The sequence below is a fragment of the Mytilus trossulus genome, chromosome 10 (assembly GCF_036588685.1).
Source record: "Mytilus trossulus isolate FHL-02 chromosome 10, PNRI_Mtr1.1.1.hap1, whole genome shotgun sequence".
NCBI lineage: Eukaryota > Metazoa > Mollusca > Bivalvia > Mytilida > Mytilidae > Mytilus > Mytilus trossulus.
Window position 1 is genome coordinate 53,228,858 of NC_086382.1, and position 26,281 is coordinate 53,255,138.

The 26,281-nt window shown below is 31.5% G+C and overlaps 1 protein-coding gene across 3 annotated transcripts; it reads left to right on the top strand.

The window, feature by feature from the left end:
• Nucleotides 1-1,353: 1,353 nt before the first annotated feature.
• Nucleotides 1,354-21,850, top strand: LOC134686339 (multiple epidermal growth factor-like domains protein 10). 3 transcript variants are annotated; one of them, XM_063546011.1, is made up of 6 exons: nt 1,354-1,702; nt 17,161-17,286; nt 18,732-18,857; nt 19,582-19,764; nt 20,229-20,354; nt 21,254-21,850. In XM_063546011.1, the coding sequence occupies exons 1-6, from the start codon at nt 1,381-1,383 to the stop codon at nt 21,598-21,600; spliced, it is 1,230 nt and encodes a 409-aa protein (XP_063402081.1). In that variant the 5' UTR covers nt 1,354-1,380; the 3' UTR covers nt 21,601-21,850. The 3 variants fall into 3 exon arrangements, with proteins under 3 accessions (XP_063402081.1, XP_063402083.1, XP_063402084.1); XM_063546013.1 differs by having other exon boundaries at nt 19,582-19,707; XM_063546014.1 differs by lacking the exon at nt 20,229-20,354 and having other exon boundaries at nt 19,582-19,707.
• Nucleotides 21,851-26,281: the final 4,431 nt, after the last annotated feature.

Genomic DNA, 26,281 nt, shown 5'->3' on the forward strand with positions numbered 1-26,281 from the left:
AATTCAAATAGAGAAAAATATATAACGAGTGACCGAACAACACCTTAATTCACGAATGTGCGTAGCGCATGAGTTAATTATCAGTGTTGTTCGGTCACGAGTTGAATATTTTTCGATATTTGAATTCTTTAATTAGTTATTCTTTTTATTACATTAGCAAATGGGTTTTTTTAAAGAAATTAATGTAAAACATGCAAGGAACTATATCTTTTTTTCTACGCATTCACAATTTGTTTTGATCTGCCGTTATCGACGTCTTGACAACGCCTTTCGTTGTATGACGTCAGAGAGTGAAATAACCACGTTTATATCACATGTGAAATTATCGGTTTTTATTTAACTGGGAAATCATTGTAATTCATTGTAACCAATGTAATAAAACATTATAACTAAGATTCTTGTTTGAAATTAAATCAAAGTACAGTTTTATTTGTTTCAAACAGAGTTCAGAATTAATATTTTTCTATTACTATTGATTCAATTATTGTTTGTGTTAAGTAATTTTCGCGGAATAATACTGAATGCTATTTTTGTGGATATTTGATATCATGGTTGATCCAAAGTATCATTATAGACCTACATGTATATAAAAATAGAACTTTGTTGGTTGGACTTTAGAATAAGTAACATATACCTCCGATATCTACCCAAAAATGGTATCCCACAAACGATGATGAATTCACATTGGCAGTCATTTTAATTCAATGTAGTCAAAATGAGTCAAGAAAGATCGCTATGTTTTATATGCTGGTATGTCATAGTTAATACACAGTGTAAGAACAAATTCATGATTGTATAAATTGTAAATTGTTTTTTATAGAATATTTATAATTTTGATATACATTTTATATTAAAACGAGGAGGTCTTGTATGAATGTTAATGAGAATACTCACCAACAAAGTTCAAATATATGATTTTATAAATTTCATTTCAGTTTGATACAATTTGACAGCAATTCTATTCAGATTAGTTTGATTATAGAACATTGACCTAAGTTTGACAATTCCGCAGATCATATCACTTTGCATAGCCTATGATTCAGTTGTGTCGAGTGTTCATTATCAATTGAAAATAATTTCCAGGAAGGAAACTTCGCCTGTTAAACAAAAAACATTCATACTACAACAACAATTGCTTAACACTTGATTTAAATGATTGTTCATATTGAAACAATGGTCGAAAACATTAAACATCCGATTTTTAATAAAACTTATGAATTAATCCAAATCATATCAATGCAAAAATGACCCAAAATGATATCAAACGTGTTATACTTTGGAAATGAATACTTAAACGCGTGCATATAAAAACAAAATACTTCCAATAACTCCCAGTTAGAGTGGGTAGCATCACCCTACTTATGTGATTTACTTTTAAGAATGATGTACATGTATTGTTTTTCAGTAATAGCCCTATTTATAATCAGATATGTGCAAACTTGTAGGCATTGTAGCTTTGGTTCATGGGAGCCGTGGGGTGTTTGTTCACAAAATTGTGGAGGAGGAACAAGATTAAGAGAAAGGGTTATTTGCTGTCCAAAGAAACAAAGCTATGCATATTGCAAAAAAACATATTGTCGTAAAGCGGACAATGAAATATGGCAATCTTCAGCTTGTAATCAGTACTGTTACAATGGCGGTGAATTTGACGGTAGCAATTGTAAATGTCCATTTGGGTGGAAAGGTGACTGCTGCAACGAAGGTAATTTTTATAATATTTTTGGTACTACTAGATTTACTTTTACTATACCAGGGTTTGACAAAATCATATGAAAATTTCGGAAAGGTAATTATTTTCTAATATTGTGTCCGTACCAATAACTCATGCCTAAAACTTTTGTTTATTTTTCTAGAAACAATTTTAGTGAAAGAAAGAAAAACTTTTAAAGGTAGCTTCTATGCACACTGGAAAAATACATTGAAATTACAAATAAATACTATCATTATGACTCTGTTTCTGACTCTACAACCAATATTGTACGATCAATCACGTTGAGGATGTATGCTAGATTTCGCACCTTTATTGCTTTCAGTTCCGACTCAGTATAACATAACAGATAACATGATATAAGGTCAACGACACTATACTTCAAACACGACATTGTTCTTGGCTATATATTCTTTAAGTGACATCCGATCAACCAAATATATAATATTTTTTTTATTGTACCGTTTTATTGCTAATATAACTTTTATTATCTTTTTATATTCGATTGTCTGACTTAAATTGAGAATTCCAGTCTCATGCATCCACTGGAAAACTAAATATAGACAAAAAGTCGATAAATATAAGGTAATTTGCAATGAAAAAAATTCCGTACATTTCTGCTGTCTGTTGGTGTCATATTATACATTTGTAGCCGTATTTGTCTTTGTTGGTTGTAATTAAAAAGATTATTTAAAGGGGCACAAGCTACGAGATACCTGAAAAAAATCTGATTTGTTTTGGTTCATTCATTTATGAAAGTGAAATAATGAAATAATACTTCCCTTTAAGTAGCCAGTATGGTCAATTTTGTCAAAATAAACAAAGAAATGTCGATGATGAATTATTCACTTGCAAGTAAATAATTCGAACTCATTGAATACGTAATCATGTGGACTTCAATTTAACCCCTTAGCTATAGATGGATTACACATGCTTGATGGGGGTAAGATTATTAAAAGAAAAGAATTTCAACATTGAGAGTGAAATAAAAGTAAATCAATTGATTGACTGATTCGATCCGCAAAAAAAAATCATTCGTATACAGGTTATCTTCGTTAGCCAAGGGTTACGATCCACTCCCGCTCTCTCCACCCTTGGCAGATTAAGCCAACATTTGTGAAAACAATGTTGCGCCATCTATCGGAAGATTAAAGTCACGCCCATTCCGAATACATTATTCTTGACCAATGGTAGTACTTGAACTCTTCAATTTGGAGGTTAAAACACGGTAGCGTTTAGATTCTACACACTTGGTAAAGCCGGAAAAGAAAATATACGTCAACATTCGTGCATTTGTGCACGAAATATACACAGGAACTTCTATTAATTGATTAAAAACATTCAAGTTGTCACTAAATATAGTCGTATGTTTAGGGATGTAAAGACTTGTTGCACAATAAACACGTGGCATTGTTTACAAACACCTTCTACATTTACACGCGATCATGTAATAGGCGCTTTTTTATTGGATGCAGCGAGTTTCGACTGCAACCAATGAAAATCCTAATCCTGTGTCTCCTAAATTTTATCTCAATCCGCCAAGGGTGGAGAGAGTGGGATTGGATCGTAACCCTTGGCTAGCGAAGATGTATACAGGTATAATCGGGGAAAACAATAAGATAAAACACGAAAACAAATAGCAAAGAAAAATTCATTTTCACGAGGACCATGACTTTTGTCTATTTAAATGTATGTTTAAAAAAAGAGGGACGAAAGATACCAAAGGGACAGTCAAACTCATAAATCTAAAACAAACTGACAACGCCATGGCTAAAAATGAAAAAGACAAACAGAAAAACAATAGTACACATGACACAACATAGAAAACTAAAGAATAAACAACACGAACCCCAACAAAAACTAGTGGTGATTTCAGGTGCTCCGGAAGCGTAAGCATATCATGCTCCACATGCGGCACCCGTCGTGTTGCTTATGTGATTACAAATCCGGTAAATAGTATAATTCGGTAGGTCAAATTCATGAAAGGGAAGGGGATTTTAGTTACGACGTAAGGAACATATCCGATATCATTTGTGAAACGGTTATTCCATAACGGTCAACCAACTCGTGATGGCGTCCGTAAAATTTACGAAGGGATGATTTCAACTTCACCATTTGGAACTCTTGGTTAGCGGAACGGCTGCAGTGCAGGCGATTTGGTGTCACGATATCACAGTAGCATGGGTTCGAATCCCGGCGAGAGAAGAACCAAAAATTTGCGAAATTTACAGATCTAACATTGTTGGGTTGATGTTTAGACGAGTTGTATCAATTGGGAGATATATACCCCGTATGCAGGTGCTGCTGGAATGTTGCTACTAAGAAATGGAAAGTTCACAATTGGAAACCTGAAATCATCTCTTTTGTCGTAAAGTTTTGTCTTCAACCGACCCTCATTATCAATTTCTATATGTAAGTCAAGATATGAAGCCGACTCAACTGTATCTGTAGTATCCTTTATCTCCAATTCGATGGGATAGATGCGTTCCACATAGTCACCAAATTTTGAATTGTTTAGTGAAAGAACGTCATCTATATAGCGGAAAGTAGAGTTAAAGGATATTGCTAACTTCTTATCTTTCTTCCTAAGAAGTTCCTGCATGAAGTCAGCCTCATAATAATAAAGAAACAAGTCAGCAAGTAGAGGGGCACAGTTTGTTCCCATTGGGATGCCGACAGTCTGTTGAAAAACACGTCCTCCGAACGTAACAAATATGTTGTCAATCAAGAAATCAAGCATCTTGATAATATCGGTTTCAGAGAATTTTTTGTTTGAATTAGAGTGATTCTTTACAAAGTAGGATTTATCCCTCCCTAAAACAAGATACTTGTATCTACGTTGGCCAAGTTTAAGTTTATATCGTGTTATGTGACCGTCGGTAGTTTTCGGGGTCTCGACTGAGATACACAAAAAGTTCTGATATATATCATCTATAGCTAGTATATGCACTATTAACTATTTATTTAAGACTTATTATAAGTTAAATATGAGTTTTAGTATGTTATAAATCAAACAAGAGAATTTGGGTCAATCGGTGAATATGATTTTGACAGCTAGTGCCCCTTTTAGTTGATTCAAACAATAAACTTAATGTTTCGCTCTTATGGCTTACACAATGAAATTCAGCAGTTTATACTTTTAAAACTTTAAAAAATAAATGCCATTTGTAACTCAAACGTACATGTATTTTTTTATTGAATAAATCATTAAACGGTCAAATATCTTTTCTAAGAATACCAATTGTTTTAACATTTTGACGACGTTTTATGATGTTCAAACAGACAATTTCAAAACATTTCCCTGGGTTTTTTTTATTTTCCCATTTTATAAAGATTTACTAATTGACGTCTTTAAGGATGTACACCTCTGAGAAGCTAAAACTTCTAGAATTAAACTTTTTTTCTTAACCTGATTTTTTGGGTTTATATGACTGTAAAAAAAAATTGGTGAAGAAAAATATCATATGGTGGTGCACTTCTTTTTTTTTCTACGGCCCTTTGAAAGTACCCAATTTTGATGAATTTCTCATTTTTTATCAATTTTTGTCCATTTTTGAGCTATTTTCGTGAATAAAATCACAGTTTCACAATTAAACTTTTTTTCATACTTTCAATAAAGATAAAGTGGACCAATGAGAATAGATTCAACTTAAAAAAAACAACACTAAAGGTAGGTGTTGATATAAGAAAGTTTTATAATATTTTGTTGCTTTTCCTGTCAAATTTACCGTACTGTCAATTTTGTAAATGTGTGATTTTTTTTAATTTTTAGAACAAAATGCATATAATTTCATCTTCTTTGTTATAAATGATTGAAAAACTATATATCTAAGAAATTTAAAAAAAAAAAAATTATATGGGATGTACATGTTTCGGGTAAATTCATATGTTGTGCCCCTCACCCATTTTCTCAATATTTTGGCTAAAAGACTGACTTGATTGGTAATTAAATTAAAAAAATTATTACTCAAAAACTGCTAATTGTAAATACATTTTTTTTTTCGCAGAGTTAAGTTTGATTATAACATTTTTTAAATTCATTGATATTTTCCACTTGTATCACATGTTTTGGAAATAATTCCACAACTAGATTTCAACGAGACTGAAACGTCAGAAGAATACAAAATTAAATGGCTATATTTTACCTTATTTGTATCTATTTAATTTTGATAACTTCATTTCAAATTTATTCAATGGTTTTCAACTTTACTCGATTTAACTTTTTTGATTAGAGAGTCGCCTACAAGTCTTTTTACACAGAACGCGTCTGGCGTACCAAATTTTACTTGCCCTTGCCATGATTGAACAAAACGCTTCGCGTGCAGATATTTAAAGCCTGCTATGTTTGATGAGTTTAATGAATTATTAACATTATGTACCAAAATTGAGGAAAAAAATGCTTCAAAGACTTTTAATATTTTCGACAGTTTTGATGGTACCAGAATATTTCTATATATTTTCCATTTCAAATATTGTCTTGATAACAATATTTTTCTATCCTATATAAAGATTGACAGTTCAATTTTGTACGTAAAACTTAAATTTTACAAACATTACAGTCTTATGATCATATTACGTCGGATTTTTTTTATTTGACTCATTGGCCGATATTTTGGTCACGGGTTTCAACACGTACGTAGTTGAAACAAATGTCAATTTTGGTCACATTATTGGTAACTGTATATATTTTACTTCTCGACCCGACAAAAATCGCAGAAAAGTTACTGATAACTGTGACTCAGTTTTTGTTTAATTAAGGAAAACCCCAATTTCAACATTCAATTCTGGCTGTGGTATTCCTTCGATTAACCAGACATTTGTTTCTTAATAAGTAGTAATCAAAGGTACCAGGATTATAATTTAGTACGCCAGACGCGCGTTTCGTCTACATAAGACTCATCAGTGACGCTCATATTAAAATATTTATAAAGCCAAACAACTTAACAAGTACAAAGTTGACGAGCATTGAGGATCCAAAATTCAAAAAAAGTTGTGCCAAATACGGCTAAGGTAATTTATGCTAAGAATATATAATGTAAAGTAATAAATATTAGAATGGTTGTATTTTTTTTTTGTTAGATATCGTTTGTCCAGCTTTTTAACCGTAGTTTTTAATTTAAAAATAAAACACAAAATACTGCTTTTCTTGACTGACATTAATGAATGCATAAAAATGTAAGGAGCTTGCAAAACGGATGTCAAGTTGGTTCAATATTCAACATTCAACATTCAACATTCAATTTTTTTTAATTTTTTTTTCTTGTATCCATTTTCAACTTTCAACATTCGATTTCAACCTTCAACATTCGTTTCAATATTCAACATTCAACATTCAAATTTTTTTTATTTTTTTTTCTCGTATCCATTTTCAACATTCAACATTCGATTTCAACATTCAACATTCGATTTCAATATTCAACATTCAACATTCAAATTTTTTTAATTTTTTTTTCTCGTATCCATTTTCAACTTTCAACATTCGATTTCAACATTCAACATTCGATTTCAATATTCAACATTCAACATTCAATTTTTTTTTTTTTTTTTTTTTTCTCGTATCCATTTTCAACATTCAACATTCGATTTCAACATTCAACATTCGATTTCATTCAACATTCAATTTCAACCTTCAACATTCGATTTCAATATTCATCATTCAACATTCAAATTTTTTTTTTCTCGTATCCATTTTCAACATTCAACATTCGATTTTAATATTCAATATTCGTTTTCAACATTCAACATTCGTTTTCAACATTCGATTTTCAACTTTCAACATTCGTTTTCAACATTCAACATTCGTTTTCAACATTCAACATTCGTTTTCAACATTCGATTTTCAACTTTCAACATTCGTTTTCAACATTCAACATTCGTTTTCAACATTCAATATTCGTTTTCAACATTCAACATTCGTTTTCAACATTCAACATTCGTTTTCAACATTCGTTTTCAACATTCGTTTTCAACATTCGTTTTCAACATTCGTTTTCAACATTCAACATTCGTTTACAACATTCAACATTCGTTTTCAATATTCAATATTCGTTTTCAAAATTCAACATTCGTTTTCAACATTCGATTTTCAACTTTCAACATTCGTTTTTCAACATTCAACATTCTTTTTCAACATTCAACATTCGTTTTCAACATTCGATTTTCATCTTTCAACATTCGTTTTCAACATTCAAATTTCGTTTTCAATATTCAACATTCGTTTTCAATATTTAATATTCGTTTTCAACATTCAACATTCGTTTTCAACATTTCATTTTCAACTTTCAACATTCGTTTTTAGCATTCAACATTCGTTTTCAACATTCAACATTCGTTTTCAACATTCAACATTCGTTTTTCAACTTTCAACATTCGTTTCAACATTCAACATTCGTTTTCAACATTCAACATTCGTTTTCAACATTCGATTTTCAACTTTCAACATTCGTTTCAACATTCAATATTCGTTTTCAACATTCAACATTCGTTTTCAACATTCAACATTCGTTTTCAACATTCAACATTCGTTTTTAACATTCAACATCCGTTTTCAACATTCGATTTTCAACTTTCAACATTCGTTTTCAACATTCAACATATGTTTGTAACATTCAACATTCGATTTTCAACTTTTAACAAACTTTTTCATTATTTACCGCTCTGACGTTTTATCCTAGACTTTTTGATAGGTCTAAACGTTTCGAGCACGGATCGAGAAGCCAGTCACTCTACAAGATATCGAAAATTTGTCGAGTAGCAGTCGAATTGTTCTGGAAGGATCGTTTAGAGATCGGGTTTGGTTGGAATACAAAAAGTTTACCGATCAACTTTCAACATTCGATTTCAATATTCAACATTCAACATTCAATTTTTTTTTTTTTTTTTTTTTCTCGTATCCATTTTCCACATTCAACATTCGATTTCAACATTCAACATTCGATTTCATTCAACATTCAATTTCAACCTTCAACATTCGATTTCAATATTCATCATTCAACATTCAAATTTTTTTTTTTCTCGTATCCATTTTCAACATTCAACATTCGATTTTAATATTCAATATTCGTTTTCAACATTCAACATTCGTTTTCAACATTCGATTTTCAACTTTCAACATTCGTTTTCAACATTCAACATTCGTTTTCAACATTCAACATTCGTTTTCAACATTCGATTTTCAACTTTCAACATTCGTTTTCAACATTCAACATTCGTTTTCAACATTCAATATTCGTTTTCAACATTCAACATTCGTTTTCAACATTCAACATTCGTTTTCAACATTCGTTTTCAACATTCGTTTTCAACATTCGTTTTCAACATTCGTTTTCAACATTCGTTTTCAACATTCAACATTCGTTTATTCAACATTCGTTTACAACATTCAACATTCGTTTTCAATATTCAATATTCGTTTTCAAAATTCAACATTCGTTTTCAACATTCGATTTTCAACTTTCAACATTCGTTTTTCAACATTCAACATTCTTTTTCAACATTCGATTTTCAACTTTCAACATTCGTTTTCAACATTCAACATTCGTTTTCATCTTTCAACATTCGTTTTCAACATTCAACATTCGTTTTCAATATTCAACATTCGATTTCATTCAACATTCGATTTCAACATTCAACATTCGATTTCAATATTCATCATTCAACATTCAAATTTTTTTTTTCTCTTATCCATTTTCAACATTCAACATTCGATTTTAATATTCAATATTCGTTTTCAACATTCAACATTCGATTTTTAACTTTCGATTTTCAACTTTCAACATTCGTTTTCAACATTCAACATTCGTTTTCAACATTCAACATTCGTTTTCAACATTCGATTTTCAACTTTCAACATTCGTTTTCAACATTCAACATTCGTTTTCAACATTCAATATTCGTTTTCAACATTCAACATTCGTTTTCAACATTCAACATTCGTTTTCAACATTCGTTTTCAACATTCGTTTTCAACATTCGTTTTCAACATTCAACATTCGTTTACAACATTCAACATTCGTTTTCAATATTCAATATTCGTTTTCAAAATTCAACATTCGTTTTCAACATTCGATTTTCAACTTTCAACATTCGTTTTTCAACATTCAACATTCTTTTTCAACATTCAACATTCGTTTTCAACATTCGATTTTCATCTTTCAACATTCGTTTTCAACATTCAAATTTCGTTTTCAATATTCAACATTCGTTTTCAATATTTAATATTCGTTTTCAACATTCAACATTCGTTTTCAACATTTCATTTTCAACTTTCAACATTCGTTTTTAGCATTCAACATTCGTTTTCAACATTCAACATTCGTTTTCAACATTCAACATTCGTTTTTCAACTTTCAACATTCGTTTCAACATTCAACATTCGTTTTCAACATTCAACATTCGTTTTCAACATTCGATTTTCAACTTTCAACATTCGTTTCAACATTCAATATTCGTTTTCAACATTCAACATTCGTTTTCAACATTCAACATTCGTTTTCAACATTCAACATTCGTTTTTAACATTCAACATCCGTTTTCAACATTCGATTTTCAACTTTCAACATTCGTTTTCAACATTCAACATATGTTTGTAACATTCAACATTCGATTTTCAACTTTTAACAAACTTTTTCATTATTTACCGCTCTGACGTTTTATCCTAGACTTTTTGATAGGTCTAAACGTTTCGAGCACGGATCGAGAAGCCAGTCACTCTACAAGATATTGAAAATTTGTCGAGTAGCAGTCGAATTGTTCTGGAAGGATCGTTTAGAGATCGGGTTTGGTTGGAATACAAAAAGTTTACCGATCAGTACTCGATTATTTCAATCTTTGCTCGACTGATATCTGATAATTTCCCGATTAACGCCAACCTGGTCGAAATGTGGTCCAGATCAATCCCGATTGCTTCATCCTCACCGCGACTTCTATTTGTTTTTCATCCCATACAAACTCTACCAATCCCCAATCTCTACACGACGAACACTCGACCACTACTCTACTCGGCCATACCAGACATAAGTTGCGTCCTTTTTCCTTTTTGAATATTCAAATTTTAAAAAAAATAATCTTTTCCTATAATTTTTCCCCTTTTTTCATTTCCTTATTTGGATTTTTTATTTACTAGATTTTCATTTCCTTTTTCGGTTTCGTTTTCCGTATTCAATTTTCATTTCCTTAATTAATCGATTTTTATTTCCTTGTTCTGTTTCTATTTCCTTATTCGGTTTTTATTTCCTTATTCGGTTTCTTTTTTCCTTTTTCTTCATTTCCTTATTTGGTTTCTATTTCCTTATTCGGTTTCTATTTCCTTATTCGATGTTTATTTTCTTTTTCGGTTTCTATTTCCTCATTTGTTTTCTATCTCCTCATTCGGTTTCCATTTCATTTTTTTTCATTCCCTATTCGGTTTCTATTTCCTTATTCCATTTTCATTTCCTTACTCAGTTGTTATTTCCTTATTCCATTTTCATTTCCTTACTCAGTTGTTATTTCCTTATTCCATTTTCATTTCCTTACTGACTTCTTATTTCCTTGTTCTGTTTCTATTTCCTTATTCGGTTTTTATTTCCTTATTCGGTTTCTTTTTTCCTTTTTCTTCATTTCCTTATTTGGTTTCTATTTCCTTATTCGGTTTCTATTTCCTTATTCGATGTTTATTTTCTTTTTCGGTTTCTATTTCCTCATTTGTTTTCTATCTCCTCATTCGGTTTCCATTTCATTTTTTTTCATTCCCTATTCGGTTTCTATTTCCTTATTCCATTTTCATTTCCTTACTCAGTTGTTATTTCCTTATTCCATTTTCATTTCCTTACTCAGTTGTTATTTCCTTATTCCATTTTCATTTCCTTACTGACTTCTTATTTCCTTTTTCGGTTTCTGTTTCCTTATTCGGTGTCTATTTCGTTATTCGATTTCCATTTTCTTAAGAGGTGTAAAAAACGGTGCATGTAAAACAATAATCGGGATGGTTTTCCGTACTTCAAATTCGAAATACTCTGGCATTTCAGGATGCGCCTTTCCATACTACAAAATGACCACTTTCAATTTTATATTTCATTGCGATATGATCATTAAAGTTATTCAGCTGATGAACGGAAATGGACTATCAGGAATAATTGAAACTACAGATCGTACATAGCTTATAGAATGTTACCCCTCTAAGAGTTGTCCAATAAAGATAAATGTAAATGGGTTTGAGGGCGGGTGCCAATATACGTTAATATCATTTTAACATCACTTCGATAGACTTCGATAGACTTTGATGACTTTGATAAAAGAAATATTGTGATGACCACTGTGTTACAATCTTAAAACAAACAATTTTACAAAACAAGCACACAAGCATCTATCAAATAAAAAACACATTTATTGCTTCGCGTGTCTGACGCCAGAAAATGTATACGCCACATAGGAAGAACTGTTGTCGTTCAATGTTTACACAAAGCAATTTTATAATTCAACATAGGAAATGTTGGCATACAGGGTTAGAAACAGGCATAGATTTAAAATTGTCCAGAAGTTCAGTAAAATTTCTAAGAATCCAAAAATGGTTAATATACCACTACTCGTTTGTCGTGACAGTATGGTCAGATCCGTGTTATGCTATGCATTAGAAATATGGGGTTGCCATCGTGCTAAAGATATCGAACTGATTCATAATCGTTTTTGTACGGAGCCCCTAAAGTGCCAAAGATGAAATTAAAAATATTTGTGCGCGTGACTTTAAATTTTGTGCGCACAACTTTAAAATTTGAGCGCACAACTTTAAAACTTGAGCGCACATCTTTTAAACTTGTGCGCACAACTTTTTTGTACTTGTACTTTTTTAATCTTGTGTGCACAAACTTAAACTTGTGCGCACGACTTTTTTAATCTTGTGCGCACAACTTTTAAACTTGTGCGCACAACTTAAAATCTTGTGCTCACAACTTTTAATCTTGTGCACACAACTTTTGAAAACTTGTGCGCACAACTTTAGTTAACTTTTTAAACTGTCCACATACGCTTGATTTTTACGTATATTATTTTGAGAATAAATCATAGGGATATACATAATACTGCATTTTCTGTCATTGTAGCTTATTTGAATATTTAAGCTGTTACCCGAAGTACTATGTGAGCTATTGTTATCAATAAGCGCCAGTCGTGAGAGTCGTGGTGTAGTGGTTACCCGAATACCGTATCGAAATACTAATACAAAGGTTCCTGGTTCGATACCCGTTCCGGTGAGAAGATTTCAGGGACATAATTTTAAGTTCTCCCTAGACACCATTTGCGAGTATGGTCTTGAGAAACGATGATAGTCCGGCGGAAGGGTACGATAAATGACTGACCCGTGTTAAGAGTGAGCAATATCCCTTGCACGTAAAAGACACCCATGTAGATTTCGAAAAAGAGCTGGCTAATGTTGCTACAAGGCAGCAAACGCACCCACAAAGTGTAAAGGGATTTATATAAGTTGTAATAACTTATTTTTCAATCCACTATAACTAAATATGTTCAAACTAAGCGCCAGTCGTCCGCCCGTTACCAATCCACATTTTATTTTTTCCTCTGAAACCTCTGAAATATCCAAAACTCATTCAATTATGGAGTGTACATTTTCCAACTTATACGATGTTCTATAGCTTGCAGCCGCTACTTTGAATTTGTAAAACATTTTTAGAATCGGATGAAGAAATAAATGTGCCAATTAAGGCAAAAGAATTATAGTGTAGTTGGAACATCTGTAATTGATTTAGAAAAAAAAATCCGGTTTAAAAACCAAATTGTGTGAAACACATCAAATAAAAGGGTAAAACAACAAAAAAAAACACTGAAGTGCAACCAAAGAAATGACACTGCAACCCCCACAGAAACGAACTATAAGATAATATCTGACATTTTTCTGACTTGGTACAGGACATTTTAAAAAACAAAATTGGGTTGAATCTGGTTTTGTGGCTAGTCAAGTATTGCACTTTTTTGGCAATATCAAAAATAACACTAAAATGACAACATTACATATCTGGAATACAGTACAAAAAATTGCAAGAATAGAAAGGACCTAGAAATAAACATTACAATAGTAAATTTCGACTAACTACAGAATAAAAACGAACACGTATTGTGTATTTTTATAATAATTACAAGAAGATGAATATAGAATGGTGATTGTATTATCATGATTATCTAGCTTAAAACATAACTGCTGGATAAACAAATACCTTGACACATCTTATATGATTTTGATTGTCCCTCTTGTATCTTCCGTCTCTCTTTCATAGCAATGGGAATTAATACTCAACAAAACAGTCGTGTCTGGAAATAGGTCATGTTCAGACCAGTCTATAGAAAAAGTAAACCATAATTTCAGACTGAACAAATTCGTGATGGTGTCATAAAATTACAGAGTATCAAAGAACATATTGTCATTTTTCTCAAAAATTTCATACAGTAGTACCACGACTGACCTAATAAATAAATCGTATGTGTTTACTTCACAAAAACTACAAGATGATCTTGAGTTATTGATTCTCTTACTGAATTTATGTTCTGTTTTATTTTACGTTAGTTCCTCATTATTTGTCATCGTGTTATGTATCTTTTAGTCATATATTTTTTCAGTTGACTATACTTTGGACGTTCCTATAAAAAAAGAAGATGTGGTATGATTGCCAATAAGACAAATCTCCACAAGAGACCAAAATGACACAGAAATAAACAATTATAGGTAACCATATGACCTTCAACAATGAGCAAAGCCCGTACCGCATAGTCAGCTATAATAGGACCAAAAATTACAATAAAACAATTCAAACGAGAAAAGTAACGGCCTTATTTATTTAAAAAAAATAAGAAAAACAAATATGTAACACATAAACCAACTACAACCACAGAATAACAGGCTGTTAATCTAGATTTTTCATGATGTGCTATTCAGACACAAAGTGTGCAGTATCAATTCTGTTTAGAAACGAATGTTGAATATTGAAAAGGAAAGTTGAAAATTGACTTGAAAACAAATGCCTAAAGTTGAAAATGAATATTAAATGTTGAAAGTTGAAAACAAATGTTGAATGTTAAAAACAAAGGTTGAAATTTTCAATTTTAAACTGAATGTTGAAAACCGAATGTTTAAAATTGAAAACGGATGTTGAAAGTTTAAAACCGAATGTTGGAAGTTGAAAATTGAATGTTAAAAACGGATGGATAAAGTTGAAACGAATGTGAAAAGTTGAAAATAAATGTTGAATGTTGAAAACGAATGTAAATTGTTAAAAAGGAATATTGAATGTTGAAAATCGAATGTTGAAAACGAATGTTAGAAACAAATGTTTAATATTGAAAATCGAATTTTGAAAACGAATGTTGAAAATTGAAAACGAATGTTGAAAATTGAAAACGAATAGTTCAAATGTTGTAAATCGAATGTTAAAAACAAACGTTTAATATGTTGAATGTTGAAATTGAATGTTGAATATTGAAATCGAATGTTGAATGTTGAAAACAAATGTTGAAAGTTGAATATCGAATGTTGAAAACGAATGTTGAATGTTGAAAACGAATGTTGAATGTTGAAAACGAATGTTGAAAGTTGAAAATCGAATGTTGAATGTTGAAAACGAATGTTGAAAGTTGAAAATCGAATGTTGAATGTTGAAAACGAATGTTGAATGTTGAAAACGAATGTTGAAAGTTGAAAATCGAATGTTGAATGTTGAAAACGAATGTTGAATGTTGAAAACGAATGTTGAATGTTGAAAACGAATGTTGAATGTTGAAAACGAATGTTGAAAGTTGAAAATCGAATGTTGAATGTTGAAAACGAATGTTGAAAGTTGAAAATCGAATGTTGAAAACGAATGTTGAAAGTTGAAAATTGAATGTTCAAATCGAATTTTGAATGTTGAAAACGAATGTTGAAAGTTGAAAATCGAATGTTGAATGTTGAAAATCGAATGTTGAATGTTGAAAACGAATGTTGAATGTTGAAAACGAATGTTGAAAGTTGAAAATCGAATGTTGAATGTTGAAAACGAATGTTGAATGTTGAAAACGAATGTTGAAAGTTGAAAATCGAATGTTGAATGTTGAAAACGAATGTTGAATGTTGAAAACGAATGTTGAATGTTGAAAACGAATGTTGAAAGTTGAAAATCGAATGTTGAATGTTGAAAACGAATGTTGAAAGTTGAAAATCGAATGTTGAATGTTGAAAACGAATGTTGAATGTTGAAAACGAATGTTGAAAGTTGAAAATCGAATGTTGAATGTTGAAAACGAATGTTGAATGTTGAAAACGAATGTTGAATGTTGAAAACGAATGTTGAAAGTTGAAAATCGAATGTTGAATGTTGAAAACGAATGTTGAAAGTTGAAAATCGAATGTTGAATGTTGAAAACGAATGTTGAATGTTGAAAACGAATGTTGAAAGTTGAAAATCGAATGTTGAATGTTGAAAACGAATGTTGAATGTTGAAAACGAATGTTGAAAGTTGAAAATCGAATGTTGAATGTTGAAAACGAATGTTGAAAGTTGAAAATCGAATGTTGAAAACGAATGTTGAAAGTTGAAAATTGAATGTTCAAATCGAATGTTGAATGTTGAAAACGAATGTTGAAAGTTGAAAATCGAATGTTGAAAACGAATGTTGAATGTTGAAAACGAATGTTGAATGTTGAAAACGAATGTTGAAAACGAATGTTGAAAACGAATGTTGAATGTTGAAAACGAATATTGAATATTGAAAACGAATCTTGAATGTTGAAAACGAATGTTGAAAGTTGAAAATCGAATGTCGAAAACGAATGTTGAATGTTGAAAACGAATGTTAAATGTTGAAAACGAATGTTGAAAGTTGAAAATCGAATGTTGAAAACGAATGTTGAATGTTGAAAACTAATATGTTGAATATTGAAATCGAATGTTGAAAACGAATGTTGAAAACTAATATGTTGAATATTGAAATCGAATGTTGAATGTTGAATATTGAAATCGAATGTTGAATGTTGAAATCGAATGTTGAATGTTGAAAATGGATACGAGAAAAAAAAAATGAATGTTGAATGTTGAATGTTGAATATTGAACCAACTTGACATCCGTGCTTGCGAAAGTTAATCCATTCAACATCGCTTTAATAATTGTTCCAAATGTTTAAAAATGTGTTTTTCTATACGTTTTACTATGATAGATTTATAAATTTGTTTCATTTGTAATGCATTAAATCATACAAATTTTACAGACACATTTATTTTGGACCAGAATCTGCTTATCCGTCCGTAGCATCTGAGATCTAGGTTTTTTGCCATGACATTTTCAGTTTGTGTTCGACGTATGAGTTTGATTATCCCTTCAGTATTTTTCGCCTCTCTTAATTTGTAGCGGTTTCCATTAAAGGCATATGACAGTAAAACTCATTTTACTTGTAAGTTGCAAGAATTAGTTGCACAAGAAATCTTATTTTGCAGCATGTAACTATCAATATTTTGGTGTTGACTGCCAAGAGAAATGTGAATGTGAAAATGGTATCTGCAATCACGTGACCGGAAACTGTACCTGTCAGCCCGGATGGACTGGAAAAACCTGTAATGATAGTAAGTCTCGATTTATTATCCTTGATAAATTTAAGATCAACACAGTTTGTCTCTATGGCTATGTTAGTGATATAAAGGTTCTCCTTGTACGAGGAATATGCCTTTGGTCACTGTTATAACGGTTTGTTCTTAAACTTAATCCTTTCGTCTTTGTAAACTACTTATTAGTATTCGTTATTTGTGTCTTTGCGTGAATAAACTGAATCTTGAATTACTTTGACTTTAACTTCATTCATCAACTTATTCTGAGACGAACATAAAGTTACAGGAGAGCCAGTCATACAAGTTAAACGATATCAACTCACCTTTAATCAGTGTGCAATCGTTCGAGTGTATAAGAGAAAAGTTTTGAAATATTCTTCTACAATAAGATATGTTTTTAATTATTGAACTGTTTAAAAGTATCTATGAATATTATTCAAGGTGAATTTATTTTATACATTTTTAACCATACAAAGTATGTGTAGTTCTTTCGAATAAACAAAGATCAATCAAAGCCACTTTGACAAATGTATTCAAAATAATAAATCTATATTGACACTCTTATCTTTTTCTGCTAACTTCGTAAAAAAATACTTTTAAAGTGACTTTTTGATCACTTTTCTCTGTATAGTATCCCTCGAATGCCATATCTCTTTCCTTCTAAATTCTTCTGTTAAGTTGTTCATCTTTTTCTACTTATATTCTTCTGAAACTGTCGGTAATTTCGCAGCTGCACCTGCACTAGTTCATTATTTGTTTTGGGAATTATCAAGCTTTATGTGCGATCATTGAAAAAAAAAAAATCAGTATGATAAACAACTCGCAATATAATGTTTTTTTAGCAATCTGTTGGGGTTACATTTCACTCTTTTAATTCTTTATAAAATACCTACTACATTTATAGATAAACTGAAAAGTCTGAATGTAATCGACCAAGTATTACATTTTAGAAAGTTAATCAGTTAAATACGCTTTGATATTTTTTTACAAATGTAATTTAATGAGTTTTTCTATACGTTTTGTAACGAAGAATATTTTTTTCATTTCCAATGTATTGCACCGTTATACATTAAATCAAAGCTTCTTTTATATTTGAATATCTCTGTATCGTGATTTGTTCAGTGAATCTTATTAAATTCCTTTAAGAAAGAAAGAATGCATATCTGCTCATCCTTCCAGATCACCTAAGATCACACACGGTTTTTGGGTGGGTTTGGTGTTGATGAGTTGTTTGTTTTCATTGTCGAGTTTTGTGTACTGTTGTTTGCCTTTCGCCGTTTTTCGGTTGTTTATGTTTTTGCCATGACATTTTCAGTTTGTGTTCGACGTATGAGTTTGATTATCCCTTCAGTATTTTTCGCCTCTCTTAATTTGTAGCGGTTTCCATTATAGGCATATGACAGTAAAACTCATTTTACTTGTAAGTTGCAAGAATTAGTTGCACAAGAAATCTTATTTTGCAGCATGTAACTATCAAAATTTTGGTGTTGACTGCCAAGAGAAATGTGAATGTGAAAATGGTATCTGCAATCACGTGACCGGAAACTGTACCTGTCAGCCCGGATGGACTGGAAAAACCTGTAATAATAGTAAGTCTCGATTTATTATCATTGATAAAAATATCAACACAGTTTGTCTCTTGTGCTATGTTAGTGATAAAAAAATTCTCCTTGCTCGAGGTATTTGCTTATGGTCACAGTTATAACGGTTTGTTCTTGGACTCAACTTCTTTATTTATGTAAATTACTTTATACATTATTGTTTAACTTTGAGGGAAAAAAACTGCATTATGAATTACTTTGACATTACAACAATTAAGCAAACCTCTTCATTCGTCATTTTTTTCTGAGACGGACAAAATGTCACAGGACATCCAGTCTGTGATACAAGTCGAACGATATAAAATCACATGTAATCAGTGTGCAATCGTTCGAATCTATAAGAGAAAAGTTTTGAAATATTCTTTTAAAATATATGTTTTTTAAACTGTTTAATAAAGTATCTGTTAATATTATTCAACGAGAATCATTTAATACAATTCTAACCATACAAAGTATGGATAGTTCTTTCGAATAAACCAATATAAAAAAAAGACACTTTGAAAAATGTATTTAAAATAATAATTCAATATCACCTTTTTTTTACGAAGTTCTTTAAAAAAGAACCACTTTTAATGTTACTGACTTTTTGTTCACTTTACTTTGTGACATCCCTCGAATTGCCATATCTCTTTCCTTCCTTATTCTTCTGATAAGTTGCTTATCTTTTTCTACTAAAATTCTACTGAAACTGTCGGTAATTTCTTTTTTGCAGCATGTACCTATCAAAATTTTGGCGTTGACTGCCAAGAGAAATGTGAATGTGAAAATGGTATTTGCAATCACGTGACCGGAAACTGTACCTGTCAGCCTGGATGGACTGGAAGTACTTGTAATGATAGTAAGTGTCGATTTATTATCAATGATACAACCGATATCATTGAGTGTGTAGTTAAAGGTAATTATCTTTGGTTAGCTTGCTATGAATCCAATATCCCTTATTTTGCTGTTCACTTCTGCAAATGTGCGCTGTGTTAGTGCATACATGTTTGCCTGAGTGCATATATGTGTGTCTGTGTTAGACATAGCGAGACATCTATACTACAGATAAAAGTTGGTCTGCAGGAATAATATTCCTAATCGAAAAGTAACTGAAATGTACCAGTGAAAAAAATGTGAACTTACTAGCATTGTTAGTATGCTACATCAATGACTTTTTTGAAAATACATTATCGTGTCGTATTTGGTCATACAGACAGGTAAAAAAAAAAGGTAAAGAGGAATACAAGCTAAGTCAATGGAATTTAAACCAGGAACATGAAAAAAAAAATTTCACTTACTAGTAATATATGTTATGGCAATGCAAAAGGCAGTAATTTTACTTTAACAATAACACACTTTTGTTCATTTTATTAAAACCAGCTTGCAAACAGGGACATTTTGGAGTAAAATGTCGAGATAAATGTACGTGCTTAAACGGATACTGTGACAATGAAAGTGGAAACTGTACGTGTGAAAGTGGATGGAATGGTTTAACTTGTGATGAAAGTAAGATATTTTCAGTGACACCAAAATGGTGCTGTATTTTAAGGCTATTATTGTGATGTTCATGTGTCTTATTCATATTAACTCATCTTCAAACGAGCATCATACATCTTAAACCTTACAGTACATGTGTATCAGTCAAATACAGCCGAAATAAAAAAAGACTGTTATAGGTTTAGGTTGTACTGCATACAGATTGCGTTCATTGTAGCTATCCCAAACACACACATTTCTCTTCGAGAACAAATGTGTTCTAATGTGGGTAAAAGTTATATTATTTGTTTTGAAAAAGCATGCATTTTTTTCTCCTTCACAAAACAAATAAAAAATTAATGGTTGTTGCTTAATACATAATTTTGAATATATATTAAAACTTTTTGTGTTGATTTTTTCCCCCACATGAAACAAACATATTCCTGATGTATCTGCAGTGTGATTAAAACCGCGAATACATAGTTATCTCAATAGACTTAATTGTAAAATGTTATTTCAGATTCTAATAAACGTTTGAAAGTTTTTATGTAATTGTTTTGATTAAAATAATGTTAAAAACATTTATAATTTTTATTTACATTAGTGAACATGGTTCTCAATTTCACACACACAAAACTATTTATCGATTTCAAAGTGATTTTGTTTTCAAATCCAAAACCTGCGTTGATCCGTTTTGATCTACATTTTAACAAAGACATGATTTTCTTGTATATTCAGTGTAAATAAACTTTGAAACTGTGTCTCCTTTTAAAAGTATATATAAAAGTAAGAAGACGTGGTGTGGTTGCTAATGAGACAATTATCTACCAGTGACAAGATAGCGTCGATTTAAGCAATGGTAGATACTCGTTTAACGTTTTCTTTGAATAGTGCATGCTTGAAATAATTGTTTATACTATCCATCATAGCTGACGCAAATTATTTGTCAACAAATATGCGTTATGGAACCTGGTTTACATCGACATTTGGTGGCTTGGTTGGTTTTGTTCTCACGCTCATATGTTTGGCAATCATCTTTATAAAGTTACGTAGAAGCAAGAAACAAGGATCACAAGTTACAGCAAGAAAAACACCAACAGTGCCTACAAATACAGAGGAGTCCATTCCACACTACGAGTATATAGATACAGAAAATACCACCATTAACAATGAACAAATAATGGAACAGTACGAAAACCTACGAACCTCTAGCAGTTACGAAGAAATGTCCAACTACGATATTATTAAAAACAAAGTGCTTGATGTAAAAACATAAATATAACTAACATAAATTTCCATCAGAATGAACCTCTACGTGTTTCAAAGAAACGTTCACATATTTATTCAGATACTAGTTCTAAAAATGATACAGAGCATTTAGAAGTTTTGGGATACTTGAATATATATGAAATGAAATGATATGGTTTGGTTTAATATCTTACGATGGTATTGCCTAAAAGAATTGATATTCATGTTTTTTATGGAAAGTATGTTAAATACAAAAGTTCTTGGTTGAAACAAACTGACATTATTTTATAATTTTTGGGGCTTTTTTCATCAAAATAGCTAGACATATTGTACCTTTATATTATCATAATATAGTTTTACAATAATACAAAATGAGAGGTAAAAGATACTATGTCGGCATTCAAAGTTTTTGAATCACAAACAAGTGAGAAAAAAACCCAGAAACTCTGACAAGTCGAAAAACACTATAAAGAAAACTAACGACTGGACAACATGGTCTCCATAAAAAAAACAACCTTCGATGGGATTAACTCAAGTGCTCCGGATCGAAGGGTTAGCTGTTCATAGTTCTCCATGCAGCACCCTTAGTGTTGCTCATGATAGTCAGATGATAACATATTCAATTTCTTGTTTTTTCGAATAATCATATAGTATAGGCAACAACTTTTGTAAAAAAAAATATATGTTTTGTATTTCCTAGCATTACAAATTATATTTAAATCTGTTTTATCTCACCAGGGCCAAGTGAGCTTTTCCCGTCACTTGGCCGTCTGTCGTCCGGCATCGTCGTCGTCGTCCGTTAACTTTTACAAAAATCTTCTCCTCTGAAACTACTGGGCCAAATTTAAACAAACTTGGCCACAATCATTACAATGATAACTTATTAAGAACAATGTGTCTGATGACTTCGCCTGACAACCAACGTGGCCGACGTGGCTAAAAATAGAACATAGGGGTAAAATGCAGTTTTTGGGATACGATTGCTTTCAAGCAATCTGTAGACTTATACCGGTGGCTCAGAGCATTGCCCTCACGTCAATCGTTTAATTCTTAACATTAAGGAACATCTCAGATTCTTATGATTGTCTTGCTTTAAAGCAAAGGGATTGAACATAAACAACTTTCCTATAATATTCTTTTCATAATCTTCGTGTTTGATAATTCCCTTGACTTATATGCGTGTTTTTAACAACACGGAAAATAAGAATTAAGCAGTATTTATATTTAGTGTATTTATAAATTTAGAAACACGTCAGAGGGAATTCCCAGTTTTGATAAAATGCGAGAGTTCTCTGAATTCCGATAAATCTATTTCTGTCATCTAAGAACTGAAGTGGAGTTTTTCTTATATATGTTACCGTTATGAAACTGATATTTGTGTACTTCCATAAAGAAATAGAGAACCATCTAGGTCGTTTAATAAACATCAAGGATTTGTATAGTAACTTTACAAATCCTTGTAAACATTTAATATACGTTTTTGCTCCAGGGTTTGTTTTGGAAATTATGCGCATGCGTATAGTTTTCTTGACTTCAGGGGGTTTTAGATTGAATAGTTGCTCTAGATTCCCCTCTCAATTAATTAATTTATAACTCATGGGATCTTTTCTATGTATGTCTGCTATTGAGGGTTATTGTTGTTGCATAATTTTAAATCATATGCATCATTTAAATTAAAATAAATGTCGTCCGCATCGTAGAACACCCATTCAGGCGAAATGGAGTCTTCCACATTAGCGATTCGAGTTGTCTCCCTTCCGGAATTAACTTTCGTGAATTCTCACACTGAATCACAACACGTCGCGTATTCATGATTAGCTCGTTCTGTCAATGAACGTCGTATTATATTAAAAACGATCGCAATTTAAACCGATAAATGTGTACGGAAAGGAGTCATGATCACTGACCCAAAGGAAATTAAATATTTAAAGAGTTAGTAATGGGGTTCCTCCTAGAATTAACGTAGGAAAATAGGTGATAAGATACGAATTTAAATACCTTCTCTCACTCCGAGTCTCAGTGAATGCTGTGGAAAGTAAACTTGGAATTGATAGAACAAAAATAAAACACAATAGGCCTAACTACATTGTTACACTTTTATCCTAGCTATTTTGTAACTATTTTACATGTGCAGTTGAATTAGTTTTGAAAATAATATTATCCAGCTACATGCTATACATGTGTCAATGAAACAACGGCAATCGTATCCCTCAGAGCAATCTGCTCTTTGATTGGTTTATATCTCTGAAACTAAAGCATGTATAGCATACCTGACATAGATAAAAATGTTTACCAGGTTAAGTTCTATCTGACCTGCAATTGGCAGACGAATCAGACAACCCGTTGTTGGGTTGCTGCCTCTAAATGTGTCATTTTAAGGATATTTAGCAGTTTTTGGTTATCACCTTGAATATCATTATAGATAGAAATAACTCTTAATGTAAACTATTAATATAACAATCCGCATTGATTTATTTGGCTTACAGTTTAACCAAATTAGACCGAATGACAATCCTATAAATTGTTACAGTTATCTATCAATCTTATTCATTAAAACTGCATGTTCAAATTCGTCCACGTGTTTTCGTGTAAGTATTAGAGTTTCTGGACTTAAATGATACTCTATAAATGTGTTGATTATATACAAATAGTCTCAAACAAGTCAACTAATAAATATAAAATAAGAAGATATGGAATGATGGTGGTATACTAATGAGGTAGCTGTCCACCATGCAGAGACCAAATTAGTCTATTGTCTACTTAAAATATGTCTAGTTTTGCATTTTCTAATTACTGAAACTTTTAAATCATTCCGATGTATGTTTTAATATTGCCTGACCTCAAAATATGTTCAAATACTACAGATGAAGTAAACTATCGTCGAAATGTACATCTGTGAGTTATTGACGAAGTTAATCGTCTTTTTTAAAGAAGTTAATAATTTAAGATACTAAAATCAGGAGCAGCGGCATGATTGCCAATTAGACACTCAGATGACAAAAATGAAAGCAATTATAGGTCACTATACGGTCTTTGGCAATGAGAAAACCCCATTTCATATAGTTATCTTTTAAAAGCCCCGACATACAAAACTGAAACAATTAAAAATAACCGGCTAAATACAATTTACGAAAAACAAAATCTTAACGAAAACCACTGCAGAACAGGCTCATGACATGAGACAGACAAATGAATAATATGGTTAAACATGTTTGCAAGGGCAAACCCTCTCCTAAATAATCTAGGACAGTGGTGTTACAACAAAACTGTAAAAATCCGTTTCAAATGGCCCAACTCAATAAATCAATACGGAGCCCAATTAAACAAACTAACATAAAAACAATAGACACAAAGTACCGATATAACAGTACTCGCCGTTACTGAAAGCTAGTTCAAAGCTAATTAAATCTCATTGATAATTCATGTTTTTCTAGACTGACGTATCAATCAGTATAAATCTAATGGATTTGGTATAAGGACTTCAGGAACAGTCTTGAGAAACGCATGCACTTTTGCAAACGGAATCCATGAACAGATGTAATTCTAATCGGACAATGCTATTGATTGGGTTGTTTAATCAAGAAGTCTCTGTTGTAACACCTTAACCTTCGTCAACTTTGAAACTAGCTGTCAGTAACTGAGAGTAGTGTCTCTCATAAATTTACCTTGTACTTTGTGTGTCTTTTGTTGTGGGATGTATAGATACGCTGTCACGTCCGGTCTGTGTTTTCGTTAGATGTTTTCAACTGATTTTTATTGTTTTTTCTTATGTTGTACTGTTACACCACTGTCTCATACTAGGTTTAGATCCAGCAAACTAGTTTAAACCCGCCACATTATGTATATGCCTGTGCCAATCAGGAAAATATAATTCAGTGATAGTCGTTTGTTCATGTCTGTAATATTTGTTTTACGGTAAACTGTTTGTTATGAATTAGGCTGTTAGTTTTCCAAATTAAATTGTTTCATATATTTCATGTTGGGCCTTTAATAGCAGACTACACAGTATGGGATTTTCTCATTGAAGTTCGTACCATATTCCCTTTTTTTTAGATACCAGTTATTCGGAGATTTTAACGTAGGCGTTCGTGTGAGATTTTGTCTGCTTCTTTCTAAAACAAAATGTGTGGGCCAGGCAACTAAATAAAGAAATTATTGGTTTCATGGTTTAAATTCTTAAAATCACACGGTTAACGATTATGATATTTCGGCAATAATTTTATATATATCTATATTATGCTATCAAAAAGAGCCAGCTTCCACTCAGTTTATTTCAACTTAGGGCTTTTTAATCTTACCATCTTTATTAAATTTACGTACGTACAGTACAAAAAGTGTCTACTTTGAAGTTCTAACAATAGTATGGCTTATTCCTGATCAAGAAAGTTTTGACAAATTTTTATTACTTGTCCAAACATGCAGATGTGGATCTTGACAAACGGCCACATTTTGTAGCAGGAAAAGCTACACATCTATTTTAATGGTTTTCGAACCTTCAGTTAACATTTCATTAAAATCCATAAAGGCTTGACAAAGTTATTGATGTGTGAAAAAACCTTTTACTACAGATTGAATTTTTAAAAATGTTGACGACGCCGATGCCTAGGTTTACGACGGAATTTAGGTCACGTACTCGCGGCATAAATGTTGCAGACTTGACATAAAGGAGAGATGCAGATGAGTACTAACTAGAGGCTCTAAAGAGCCTG

Coding starts and splice junctions, on each gene's coding strand:
- LOC134686339 (XM_063546011.1), top strand. CDS start 1,381: ATGATGTACATGTATTGTTTTTCAGTAATAGCCCTATTTATAATCAGA. Junction 17,287..18,731: donor TGGAAAAACCTGTAATGATA/GTAAGTCTCGAT, acceptor CTTATTTTGCAG/CATGTAACTATCAAAATTTT. Junction 19,765..20,228: donor CATTGAGTGTGTAGTTAAAG/GTAATTATCTTT, acceptor TATTAAAACCAG/CTTGCAAACAGGGACATTTT.